Raw genomic sequence first — 14,330 nt, forward strand, 5'->3', positions numbered from 1 at the left:
CTGCAGAACATCGCCCTAATACCTCTCCCTCAAGGCACTGTTGTCACACATTTAATTCCTGGACAAGTGCCTATCGGGAATTGTCTTAGCAAGTCTGCAAGATGCTTTACAGAGGTTCCATATACAAGATGTACTACAACATATATTGTTTCTTTCTGCACACACATGAATAAAATACCTGACAGAAAGAAGGAGAATTAAATATATGCAGATCTGCTGTAACACTGTGGTTTTAAAAAAAGAAATGATCCAGATATATCTGGATAATCTCTGTGGTGAATATATCTTTGTAACACGTCAAGGATGGTATGGAATAATAGCAGCCAATGACTCTGAAAGTATTGGTAAAACATTCTTCCTTGTTTTCATGAGCAGCTATGTCTGTGCTTTGTTTCTCCTTTCTGCTCAACTCTGGGTGCTGATGCTAAAACTTCACTCTTCAAAAAATTATCAGCAATACAAACGGTTCTCAGCTGGTAAATTCTGATAGTAACAAAAGACATAACTTACTGCTTTTGAAAATAAAGTATTTGTAAGGCATCAGATTACTGGATTATTAAATACTTAGATTTATAATAACTGCTGATATCAGTCAAGTTTTTTTCTACATCTCATTAGGCTGTGTATTTTTAACACAATAAGAACACCCATTACAAGATTCCCTTAAGGCTTTCCGTGGGATTTCTCCTAGCCTACTAATAAATTTAAGAGTTCCTAATAATCGGAAGGACCTAATAATCATCAGGACCATACAGACATTACAAACAACTAAACAAACATTGGAAGCATCCAGAAGCCTGCCTTTAAGGGCATTCCTCTTTTCTGGATTACCAGATGTAAACTCCAGACTTCATCAGAGCACCACACAACAGGCAGCCACCCTGAGTAGCCACTGGTGATTTGCTATCACAAAAAGACACAAACTGATCAGATCCTCTCTGCTTTCTAGTTGCTACAATGTTATTCAGTGCAAAAAATTGGCTCCTTCTACCAAGAGGTAAAAATTTTTTTTTTGCCCCAGGAACTATTCTACCAAGCACTTTAAACATCACATTCAGGACTGTTGGACTGGTACAACCTTACTGACTAGAAATACATAAGTTAGTCTTACACTTTCTCTTTTAATATAGCTAAAAACCTGTAAATAAAAAAAAAAAAAAAAAAGCAAAAGAAAAAAAAAGCAAAACAAAAACAAACAAAAAAAACCACCAATCATTTACCACCGGCACAGTGTAAGTGCTTCCCAAGTGCTGTTTTCCATTGCAGAAGCTTTCAGACCCTTTGTACTCAAGGACTTACACCCTGGGAAACTCCCCTGCAGAGTTCTGTCCATCTGATGTCAGAGGACAGCCAGCACACAGCAGAACCCAAGAAAGTCAAAGGCTTTTCACTTTAGCCTGTATTGCTACTATCCAGGCAGTTTTCTTTCTCCTTAGTTGCAGTGCAGCCTGCACCTGTTGTATAATCAATAGCAGTTAACAAGGAAAGACTTGGGCTCATGACACTTACTTGGGGTGTTGAGGAGACGTGACTTTTTGCAGTGGTAGGCTGCCTCCTGCTCACAGTACTCCGCACTGTTTATCACAGCTTCAAGCTGCTCTGAGCTGCTGTTGTAGTTAAAGGACATGGTGTAGGGCTTCTCTGGACCAGCTCCTTGAACTCTGGTTAGCCCTGTGTTGTTGTGCTGCACTGCAGTCCAGATCTTGTCTTCTGTTAAATGAAAAAAGGATTGAATGGGAAGTTAACAGCCAAAAATTTGCAACAAGCAGGGCACAAAAGCCAACCCAAATCTAACACTTTACTGCAATACAGACAAGGTCAACTCTGAAATGGTCCCTATGTGATGAAAACCTGCATATCAACATAGAACCCAAGAGCTGTTTCTCCCTGAACCAGCTTGAGCAGATGCTACAGCTTGCTGTGCTAGAGAAAAATTGTTAGAAGCTTCCCAGGAAAAATGGGAAATCTTCAGCATCTTCTGTTGCCAGCATTCAGAGAAAATTAGATGCATTTCAACTGGCTTCAGTCCTGGGAGAAGACTTAGTAATATGTCTCGGGATGGTAACATTCATCTTTTGCAAACATAACTTGACCTAAGAGAACAGCCCACTGTTATAAGAAATAGTAACTGCTGCTGATGAGCTCTCACAAAATCATCACAAACAGAATTACTGACAAAAAGCTGCAACTGTGAACGTGTTCCTATCGCCCATTTACAAGGCAGAGAATGCATTTTACTCAACTGTCACATTTTTCTGCATGAAAGTTGAACAATGCAGAACAATATATGACTCAGCATCTGTATATAAGTATAAATTTTGATGCTTGCCCATGCTGGGGACCACAACCTCACTTCTTTTATTACATTTACTGACAATACAATGTATTTCTCAGGTCATGCAAAACAGAATCTAGGTTTACTCACAATTCACGCTGCAACAGCACAGCTCTACCAGCATTGAGGTTGGTGTGACAAGAACATGGCAATTAGAAGCAATTAGCTTAGCAGGGAAGCTATTTCCCAGTAGGTTCAGGTGTGATAGCAAGGGACAAGATAACAAGGGCAGCTTGAATGGCCAGTCTGCTGAGCTGACCCAGAGTAGAAAGGCAAATTCTTTAACGAGGATTCACAAGGCTGAGTCTTGCACATGCTCTTACAAAGAGAGACACACAGTAAATTCCCTCTTTACCTAAGACTGTGTTTACTCAGGGAAGACACAAGGCAAAAATAAAAGGAAGCAAATTTGATCTTAAAAACTGTGCATTGAAGTATTCAGATGATTTTACTGCCAGATAACGTGGGTTGGATTCTCATACAGCACTAGCTTTACAATGAGCCTTTAGAATGTGTTACAGCTGATCTATATTTTTTAAGCTTCAGATATCTCACAGATTACTTCCATAGAACTCTGACATGTATATATAAACCCTAAATGGACAATCTTTTCAAAGACACTCATAAGTTATTGAATTGCCATTATAGAATCGTTCAGAAGGCAGACAAGTAATGAGCAGCATGTGAGAATCATACAAATGCATCTGGCCCAACTTTGGGAGAAATTTTTCTCTGAGTAATTTACAACATGATCTTGAACTTTGGAGACTGTAAGGATAGTTTATACTCAGCAAACTAGAGATCTACTCACAGCATTCTCATCATTTCTGTGATGGTGGATGGAAGCAGTTTGCTCATAGATCTATTATCATGAGATTCTTACAGAGTTCAGGATGCTGATCGTGGATCCTTTAAGATGGAAGTCAAGAAAGCACTGATGCAATGTGTAATACATAAAGGTTAGATTAAAACCACAGGAAATACTACAAATCTATTGTTTCTAAATCTTGCACCAGTGCTTGTAAGAACAGACAATGCGGTAGCACAATATAAAACTACATAGCTCTGCACAATAGACTTCTTCCAATACAATGTAAGTCAATTAAGCCATAACACATCTTATACATCTGAAAAAAGTGATTCTCATCACCCAATGTCTTTTTGTTTATTTTTCTTTTGTTCTCTTATGGATTGACATGAATGGAGTGGATTTTTCCCAAGTAATTGGGGGTGAACCAGCATTCCTCTCAATGATGCTGGTCAAACTGGAAACCTTTGCTTTCACTGAAAAACATATTACAGCAAATGTAAAGTCACCAATACTATAAGTCAGATGTTAAGTGAGATATAAAACAAGAGAAGGGAATGAGCTATTCACTAGAAATTCCAGATGGGCAGATAAGCTCTTCTATTGAGCATCATTAACACACATTTGAGAAACTATGTAGGCTGCTGTGAAAGTAATGTCCCCTATCCATATCCGTGGAAACTACAACAGTTTCAAAGAGCAAAATAACATCATCTGACAGACCAAATTCTCAGCCACAAAACCCTATTTTTCAACATAGTCACCACCATTAGCTATGCATTTTCACCAGCAATGGACAAGAGCCTGCATGTTACACTTGTAAAAACCTGTACCAGTAGAGGTGACCCATTGTTTCACAGCTGCTACTATGTATGATAGTATCACTGCTAGGAAAATGTTGCCTATGCAGTCCATCTCACATTGGCGTGAACAGATGAAAGTCAGAAGGCACCAAATCTAGACGATATGATGAGTGTGGTGGATACGTGCAGCCAACACTGACAATGTGCTCCATGGTCTTTAAATTGGTATGGAGGCTGACATTATTGTGCAACTGAAAGGCTATCTTCTCTGATGCAACTTTTGAAGTTGGAGCCTTCAGCTCACGTCATGATTTAGCAGTCAGAATTGATGTTTTTTTCCAGGTGCCAGAAATCCAGAAGGATCATCCCTTTCCCACCCAAAAAGACAGTGCACATTACTTTATCCTCTGAGGACTGTTTCTTGAACTTTTTCTTCAGTGAGAACTTCACATGCACAACTCCACAGACTGCATTTTGACTCCAGCTCATAGTGGTGACACGTCTTTTCACCAGTAATGATATAATCCAGGAAATTGTCACCTTCAGCCTCGTATTGCTTCTATAGGTTCTGACAAACTTGCATACTGTGTTCTTTTCTATTCCTGTGTGAGCATTTGTGGGACTCACCTGGCACAAACTTTGTGATCTTTGTGATATTCTAACATTGCCACTATTGTTTCTGACACACTGCAGTCAATATGCATTACGCAGTTCCCTAGTCACGATCCACTGATTTGTGTGGATGAGCTCATCGAGATGCTTTCATTTCATTGTGTGACAGCTGTGCATGGTTGTCAGGAATGTGGCTTGTCTTTCATGTTACTGTCACCACTGTGGAAATGTACCACCCATTGCTTCACTCTACTCACATCCACTGTTTGGTCTCCATAAACATTCAGCAAACATCAATGAATGTCAATTCATTTTTTCCACATTGAGGAATTCAATGACAAACCTTTGCTTCATACACCCTTCCACATCATATGCCATTTTGTCAGACAGACCCTCTGTGGCCATCTGTCACAAGACAGCATGTAATCGAATGCTGGTATGAAGGTTCAGCCTCCACTGCCATAACACCAACATTCACCTCTGACTTCATGGGCCAACATAATAAAATAGGAGGCATTACTTTCAGAACAGTCCTCATATAATAAAATCAGTGTTCGTAATACTGATTATACTACTGATTAGGAAATACAGCTACCTTTAATATTAGAGTTGCAGAGTGATTAACACTTCAATATTTTCCAAGCTTTGTACTCGTACACCAGGAAAGGTGCCATGTGGGTATTTGAAAAGCCAACAAAACAACCAACCAACCAACACCCTAAAAAATTATCATAACATGAAACAGTCTTCCCAAGGAGCATTGGAAATGTAATCAATTGACATATTTGAAATGAGGTTGGACAAAGCATCAGAAAACTTACTGTCAGGGACTACCACTTATTGACAAATATATTGAACAGACAAGATGGACCAGTCTCTCTTTTGTCTTCTCCCTAACTGTTGATTAATTTTCAATGGTCTTGTTATCATCACAGACGCACTCATCTGTGCCTCTGAGATCTGAACTTTGGCATTCAAGGGCTGCTTTTCTCCACAGTATTTTGTGGAAATGAAAAATTAACTGCAGATTATCCATCTTCTAGTTTGCAGGGGAAAAGGAAAAACAAATTGAATTTGTCTGTACTGAACGTAATTGTGATTTAGCAAGTAAATCAGAACAGAGAAGAAGAAAAAGGAGTAGCAGAAAGGAAAAAAGTTAGTTACATTTCAGATGTTTTCTAATCTACATATGCCTGATTTATTATGCTTATTAGTTTTATAGGTCAGGTCTGTGTTTTGCTCCCAAGATTCCTTCTGTGCTCCATCTTTGAGGTAAAGGTAATGAACAGCAAACCTCAAAAAATATAAATATTTATCCCACTGATCTAATTAAAGGCGAGTCACTATCAGGCATATATGCGAGATGACAAAAGCTACCAACTTTTAAAAGTTTGTTTCTGTAGCCTGCGTACCTTTGCTGTACATATTTTCTACTACCTCAACACCTTTTGTTGTTTTTTTTCCTCCTCAAAGTCAATGAAAAAGGCTTCTAACAAGGAAAAACAGCTGAACTGGAGCACAACAAATACTCAGACTATTTCAAGACAACAGCAAAACCACGTCCATATGCTTCTGCAGATCAGAGGGCAACCTTTCTTCTGAAGACCCTCACCATTAAGGTCAAGTCTTTATTCTAATGCCATTTTCTCAACCTGAAACCTAGTGGTTCGTGGGAAAAGATCATTCTATTTTCTCAAATTCACATCTGCAAGTTTAGCTAAGACTGCTCCCAGAATAGAGCTGTCTGCTTCATAATGAGGGCAATGAATTTTCCTCCTACAGTTCAGCCAGTGTGTACTCTCAAATTTACTGACAGTGATCTGTGAGCTTGCATTTCAGGCATGCTTCAGGGTCTAGGCAAGTAGTGTAGCTGCAGCTGGACATGCACACACATCATTCCAGTTAGAAAGAAGTGTAGCAGCTGTCTGCAGCTTAACTTTGCAATTTGCATCTTCTTTTGCAGGGATGCATCTCTGTAAAGATTACACCTGTGCTATTTGCAAATGGGTCTCTAAACAATGTTCCTATTTCATTCTGTTTGCGTTTGTTTTTAAAATCTTTACTATTTGGGGGTGTTGCTTTCATTATATTTTTTGGAAGTGACAGACACAAGCCAAACTGAGTGTCACTAGCTTCCTACAGCCAATTCAATGTTCGGAAACTGCTAATCTAGGCAGATAAGGCTCTCCTTTCTTTATTTCAACAAAGAGACTATCATTATCTTTTTCTATCTGTCCATATTGTATGCTTTTTTTCCTTTTTACTCAACTTAATGAGCTCTCTCTGCACTTGTGAATTTGCAGTGAGAACAAGAAAGTTGTTCTCTAAGCAAAGGTCACTGTTTATTTTTACCTTCTATTATTCCACCTTTTTATTTTATTGCTTTCTCAGCTTGGTAAAATTCTGAACCACACACAAGCTGCAAGTAATTCAAAACCCAATAGGAAAGCATAGCCACAGCTTCTACTGTATAACCTGGAATAGTTATATACAGCCTTGAAAAGAAGATTGTCTAAATGCTTATTAAATTGTTCCATAATTCAAAGGTGACGATATATTAATTTCAGGGTAATGCTACAGCTTTATGACTTTGCAGTTTTATTTAACGGTCCAATTTACAAGGATATTATGCTGCCTGTATTTGGTCCTAGGAGATGTTTTTACAGTATGGGACTGCAATGCATTCAGCACAATTTAGACCCTCTACTTAGTCTCACTCTTAGTTCTATCATCTTTCTGGAAGTCTCCAAGTTGCTTTTGACGGCACACAAATTAAATTGTGGGAAATTAGAACAGCTGGAAAACTAGCTTTCAATGAGTTCTGTATTGTCTAATTCTCATTTTTATTCTTCAACTTGAAATATCTCTGTGGAACACATTTCACCCATACAAACTGCATCACTCCTTTGTGATTTAGGAGGTTTGTCACCAAACAAGATTGTTCAGACTGATTAAATTGCCAACAAGCCAAACATCCGGTAAATGTTACATGAGAGAGAGAGAGAAATTGCTTTGAGAGCTCATACGATGCATTTGTTTTGTGCTGCTCTACACTGAATACCAAATACTGTTCTGAAAGCTGTACCTATAATTACAGGAGTAAATACACAAAAGACAGACTCTCCCCTTTTAACACTGCATTGTTTAAAGCTGCAGTGGCAGTTTAACCCAGGCACTCTACTATATCCCTGGAGAACATTAAAAGATAATTTCTTTAAGCAAAAAGCTTTAATTCACTAACTCCAAGGTGTTTTCTGAGACTGCTAGGAAACCCACTCAACTTTTTTTTTTTTCTTTTTTTTTTTTTTTTTCCCCCTCTTATCCATTTTCTTTTCTGTTGGCTGACCCAGGCATGTGTGCTTTTTGCAGGCTGTTTCATGCTCTTCAGCCTTCTCCTAGTTTATGATTCAGCCACTTTCAGCCAGTGCCACAAGCACTACATTTCCATGGAAACTATTCTGGTGTGGTTCCCAGCCCCCAGCTCTCAGTGCAGTCTGCTCTCCGATGGTGCTGGTAAGACTATATCTTCATGTATGTGCTCCCCAGGGATGTCCATATCTAGAAGGGTCTCCATCCTATAAATCCCTCCCAGCTCCCAGTTGCCAGCATTAGGAAAGCACAAGTGTTGCAGTGAAATGCCCAGCTCTAGAGACACACCAGCCCAGCCCTGACTGTGAGGGGAAGGGCTGCACTCCATACTCCCCAGGCAGGATGTTTGTTCAGTCTAAGCTTAAGGTTCTAGGTATGTCTGCCAGCATAACAACAATGATACCACTGGCTTCGATAGATGAGAGTGAGCTACCTCATCTGAGACACCCTGCACCCTCATTCCCCCGTTATAATGAAACCCAGAGATGCTAAACTATCACCCTGCCAACCCCCTTCCATATTTCTTGTAGTACATGGTACGTACAAGCAGTGAGAAACAGATGGAGCCACTGAATTAATTCCTAGTGCAAAACAAATGCTTATTTCCTGCACTCATGTTCACTGAAATGGTGACAACAATTCAGTCCTCTCTGATTCAAGCTGCTTCATGCCAGGTGAATTTTGAGAGCCTCAGCACTGAATCATAGAATGGAAAAAACCTCTAAGAGCACCTAGTCCAACGCCAACTCATCACCATCATACCCACTAAAACCACATCCCTCAGTGCCTCATATCCCCACGGTTCTTGAGCACCTCCAGAGTCTTTGACTCTACCACATCTCTGGGCATCTCTGTGCCAGTGCCTCACTATCTTTTCTGAGAAGAAATTTTTCATAATATCCAACCTGAACTTCCCCTGGAACAAAATCTTCCAGTATTTCAGATGCCTTATGAGATTCAAGCACCTTCATGAATCCAGCAGACAAGAAGCAGAGCCTATTGGTGACTTACTTCCCTTCTGGAGCAACACCAGGAGGCTGGAGAGCACATCTGAATGTTTCCAACACAGCACATAGCGACTGTGTTGGGGGCAAATGGATCCTAACCTGGTGAGACAGCTGGAGTGATTTTCAGAGAGCCACAGCTTACTTACAGTTTTGTGAGCATGGGAGGAGATCAATCAAGTTGCAGTAACCCTTGGTTAAAGGTCAGAGTAAAACATCTGTTACATTCATCTGTAATAAAATTTCCTTGGTAGTCTCATGCACATGTGAGGGTGAAGAAAGCCTGTGGGACATGTGCTGTAAAGTTCATCAGAAACACAGCAATTTCACAGCACAGAGCATGCTGAAAACAGCAAGGCAGCTAGTGACAGCGCAACACTTTCAACGTAACATAAACATTAAAAGTTTTTCATTTTATGATGTTCTGAAATTCTTAGTGAAAACTCAGAACAGAAACGTATAACTTGTCAGAAATGCATTGTGTCAAAAAACCTGCAGTGTTTGAGGGGATAAACTACATTTTTAAGGACTGTCTACTATCTAAGCTATAGTAAATTCTTTTTAAAGGATTCCTGTTCATTGTTTTCTCCAGTGATAAAGTCAATCACAATTATATATAGACGGTAAACTGCAAGGTACATTCATATACAAACAAAAAAGCAACCAATCAAAAAAAAAAAACAAAAAAAAACAACCCAACAAAAAGAACCATACTCCAAAAACTTCACAGAGATATTAAAAGCTGTATCTAGCTCATTTTGACAACCTAATGGACTTCACCGTTATAGTTCTTGTCCCACAATCACATAGTTGCAGGCAACATAACCAGAATTAAGAGCATGATATCCTGCTCCACTCTGTTATTGCTTCAGCCTAACTGATGTTAGTTCTACTTTCAGCTGACAGGGTGACTTCTGTACCAGCATAACTGTTATATAAATTAAGAAGAGACAATAATATCATATGGAAAAATAGATAACTTATATAAGTCGATGAACTAGATTTCTGTGTCAAAATAGAAGATGAATGCCAGAGAAAGAAACACTACCAGTCCCACAATTATGTTGGGAGCATCAGAGATCTTTGACTGCCAGGATATCAGTTGAGGGAGGGACTACTGGGATATCTGAAGTATTTAGACTTCACTATGAACATAACTTCGATCTTCCTGAATTCAAGCCCTATCTGTTTAAATACCATAGAATACGTACTATAAGGAAAAGTAAAATCTTTATTACTGTCAGCTAAACAAAAAGAGAATAAAAGGCTAGAAGCAATTTTGTAAAGTATTACAAGTATAACTTTTACAATCTCCTTCACATGTTTTTACAATTCCTTACTAGATCCAAGATATAAACACCTTTTGCATATAACAGTCCGAAACAGAGAAGATAAAGCTTTACTTGTCTTGCATCAGGAAAATAAGCAGTAATCGCATTTGTAATGAAAAACCAGAAAGCATTTTTTCATTAATGATTTGTTTTTTCATTACAGAAGTTTCAAAAACAGATCTTTGACTAGCAGCAAAGGCTAAGACAAAGACTCATTTCTCTTCAGTTTGCACCTCTGGAGGAGAAAGAGAAAGCCATTTGAGAACTGCATGAGTATCTGGCCAAGATAAAATTAAGCACTGATCTTTTCATAGTGATTTCTAAGCATTATTGATTTGATAGCCCAGGGTATGCACACAGTGAACCAATATCAGTAAAAAAAATAAGACAACAGAACAACTCAGTGTATTGCAAGCAAATCTTTGAGAGATCAAAGGTAAAAACTACTCCAGAGGAAATGAGGACATCAGTAGATTTCTAAGCAAGAGAAAAAGAATAAGTCTCACAATGATAGCAAGAGAGGTTGAGGTGGTCCATTAGCCATTTTCTCATATTGATTGTTATCAGCCATTTCAGCAGGAAGTAAAAATTAATTCAATTGGGCAAATCATCAAACAATCAGATTACAGCGGAAAACTCTTCCCCAAAAACCCTCATGTTGTCTCTCCTATCATCTACCTACACATACTCATGGTTTGGGCACACATGCCTGATTTTCTTCCTTCAATACACACATAGACGGTGTGGAACATTCCTTGTTTATTACAACTACTGAATTACTCTATGAAAGTGATTTTGCTCTGTGTGTAATGGGTATAAAAGGTGAAGAAAACAATATGTTAATAAGATGTTGTCCTTTTTTTTTTTTTAATCTAGTCTTAAGTTTATCGTCCTTCATTGTCATTGAATTATCTCTTTATTTCTATTGTAAGAAAATGCAAATGAACATCACTGCTGTGAGGCCCATTCACTTTGAGTCTTTCTAATTTAAATAACCATGGATTATTTACTTCTAGCCTCTCTTTGTACAGATGTTTTTCTATCACTTTAATTAGGCTTATTACTACTCCTGATCACTGCCTATTTCAAAAAGGTATTTTACTTTTACTTGAAATAAACAGCCTTCAGGACAAGATCCTTCTGAAGTGCCTCACATACTCTTCCCTATTCTTGACCAACTTAAATAATAGCACGTCACCTACAATTTTTGTTACTTTGCTTTTCCAGCTACTTCTCCAGACAACGAATATATTTATCCACTCTGCTATCAACAGATATACTGTGACACTATACTGTTAAATTTTTGCCATGCTGAAAATTGGCTTTATACATTTTCTTCTTTTTTCCTTTTTTCTCCCCTATGCAGAATTTCCTTCCTCTTATTTCTTTCTCCCTCTTTACCCTGTGTCTGATTGTTCAATTCCTTCTCAACATACACAGTCACAATTGAGTTATTGATCGTGTCAAGAATAAAAATATGAATAGTAATAGTAAATATTTAAATCCTGCTAACTTAATAGTTCCTTAACTCCCATATTATGAGAAGGAATCAATTCATTTTTTTCTTTCTTCCTCACACTTATATCTTCCATGCTTTCCTCAGGCAATTCCCTTCATCATTTCTTCAGTATATTTACTTTTTCCATACACGATACACCATCCACATTTCTGACTATCTGTATTTTTCCATGTATAGTATCTGCAGTATGGGTTTATGTCACTGAATGGTAATGTGGTCTTCTCCTTTATTTCTTCCTTAATATAATAAGATCAAAATGAGTTCATTCACTTTCCTTGAATATCTGTACTTTCAGAAAACTATACAGGAATATTATCTGAAAGTAATAGCAAAATTTTGAATCCATCTTTTCCAGGGTAAAGATAAAAGTTTTTTTTTTTCCCACTATCCTGTACTTAGCCTATTACTGTAAACATTTAATTATTATTTGCATAAGTTCCCAAGAAAATAAAGAATTTCTTGTGATTAAGGCACCCAAACTACATAGGTTACACCAAAAGTAGTGACTCCTATTTATTTCCATGGAAACGACGACAGCCACAAAGAGCACAATAACACCATTTGATAGAGCCAATTCTCAGCTACAAAACTCTGTTTAGCAACAGAGTCACCACCATTAACTACGCATTTTCAACAACAATGAACAAGATCCTGCATGCCACACTCGTAAAAACCTGCATCAGTGGAGGTAACTCACTGTCACCGCTGCTGAAATGCACTACTCATCACCTCACCAAGCTCATACCCACTGCTTGGACTCCATAAACATTCAGCAAATATCAATGAATATCAACCCCGGCCATTTTTGGAGGAATTCCATTCCACCTGTTTGCTTTATACGCACTTGCACGTCAGACTGCCCCTGCGTTGCCATCGGTCACACAGTAAGAACATGTAATAGAATATTGGTGGAAACCATGCTACTATACCACTAAAACCTGCCTCTGACATTGTGGGCCAACATAATAATATAGAAGGCATTACTTTTGGAGAAGCCCTCATATATTTTGATGATACGAAAACATAATCCAATTGTACCACAAGCTGTCAAGATAATTAAAAAAATAGTAATTTTTTTTTTTCTGTGCCTTGGTCCTCCTTTATGCACTAGGAATAACACAGGTATCAGACAGATGACCTTCCCCTACTTTAAATGAGATATCTAGGGGAAAAGAAGAAATACATAGAATAAAATTCTCCAGGTTAGCAGGTTCTGTCAGTTTTCCCCACCTTCAATTTTCTCATAAACAAAATAAAATAAGAATGTCAGCAAGTTCATTACAGAGAGAAAATCAGGCCCTCTGGATTTCTGCCAAATAAAATTTATTAGAAGAAAGTAGGTGCTTTCTGCAAGAAGTTTGTCAAAAATCCTGCATTTTAAGCAGACATAAAAAGGACTGACAGTGTTTTGATCACAGATATTTATCTGATAAATAATAAAAATGAGCACATTTCCCACACTGGAGATCAAGGAAGGATATTCAGACAGAGAGGTGAAACTGTTCCAATGCTTATGAAATCCAGTGACAGCAAAGACGACAAATCTTGTTAAATATATGTTACACTTGAATGAAAAATATATTTAATAATCAACTAGCGTGCATTTAATGAATATAATGATTGCTCAATTAAATCAAAATAAAAATTTAATTTGAGACACTCTAAGTACAAGGAGATTAAGGAAAAAAGAATATTCTGAGTGCTTTGTTTTCTGGAGTGATATATTTAGCAAACTATACTCATGCAGAATTAGCAATTTAGGTAATAAGATATTCTTTCACCTGGCCATAGGAAGCAAAGAAAGTCAGATAGGAAGAAGGGCAGGAAATTTCCTCTACATTGCAGAAACAAGGCTCTATGATATTTTGCAATCCACAATATAGCTTATGTTACAGTACTTCCTCATGCCTTTGCAAGACAACCCTACATACAAAATGGGCTCTATTTACTGGTAGGGAGACTTGGCCAGATAGGGATTTTCATTTGAAAAACTTCTAATTTAAAATTATAGACCTGTAAGTTTGAGGTGTCTTAACGAATAGGTCACCCTTCCAGGCATTAGCTCTGCACTTTCTCTCTCACTTTGGTGACCCTCCTCCTGATAGCATCTTACCTCCTCATCTATACACATAGCCAGGTAGATGAAGGCATTCTCTTAAACATCAAAAGCAGCACACTCACTGCAGAAAAGAATTCCTGTTAGGGCTAGACTGGGAAAATTAACAGCCAGTTCAGTACAAGGATCTTAAAATCATACCCAGTTTATAAGGCAATGACTTTCTTGCTCTAATTGTGAACAAAGATCCGCTTTGTGTGTCTGTGAACCTCCTGTTCTGATACATGTAGCGCCAGCTGAATATCAGGAGAGGCCACAGGCAGCTCTTTTTCTGCCAAGTCTCGACAATAATCTCAGGTTACGATGAGAAATAACAACTTTCCTTTGTTTAAAGAAAACCTGTTTCTTGTTGTTCTTCTCTCTATCACCACGTTTACAAAGGCACAGATCTATTTCAAGAGCTCTGGCACAAGTAGACCCTCTGCTTTTAGTT

The 14,330-nt window shown here is 38.1% G+C and overlaps 1 protein-coding gene across 1 annotated transcript in view; it reads right to left on the reverse strand.

Moving 5' to 3' along the window:
• Window positions 1-14,330, reverse strand: part of CNTNAP5 (contactin associated protein family member 5) — a 244,070-nt gene that overhangs the window by 59,375 nt on the left and 170,365 nt on the right. Inside the window, exon 13 of the mRNA XM_085228567.1 lies at window positions 1,510-1,710. Within this exon, the coding sequence (XP_085084693.1) occupies window positions 1,510-1,710 (201 nt within the window). The remainder of the gene's footprint in view (window positions 1-1,509; window positions 1,711-14,330) is intronic.

The sequence above is a fragment of the Meleagris gallopavo genome, chromosome 7, assembly GCF_905368555.1.
Source record: "Meleagris gallopavo chromosome 7, MGAL_WU_HG_1.1, whole genome shotgun sequence".
NCBI lineage: Eukaryota > Metazoa > Chordata > Aves > Galliformes > Phasianidae > Meleagris > Meleagris gallopavo.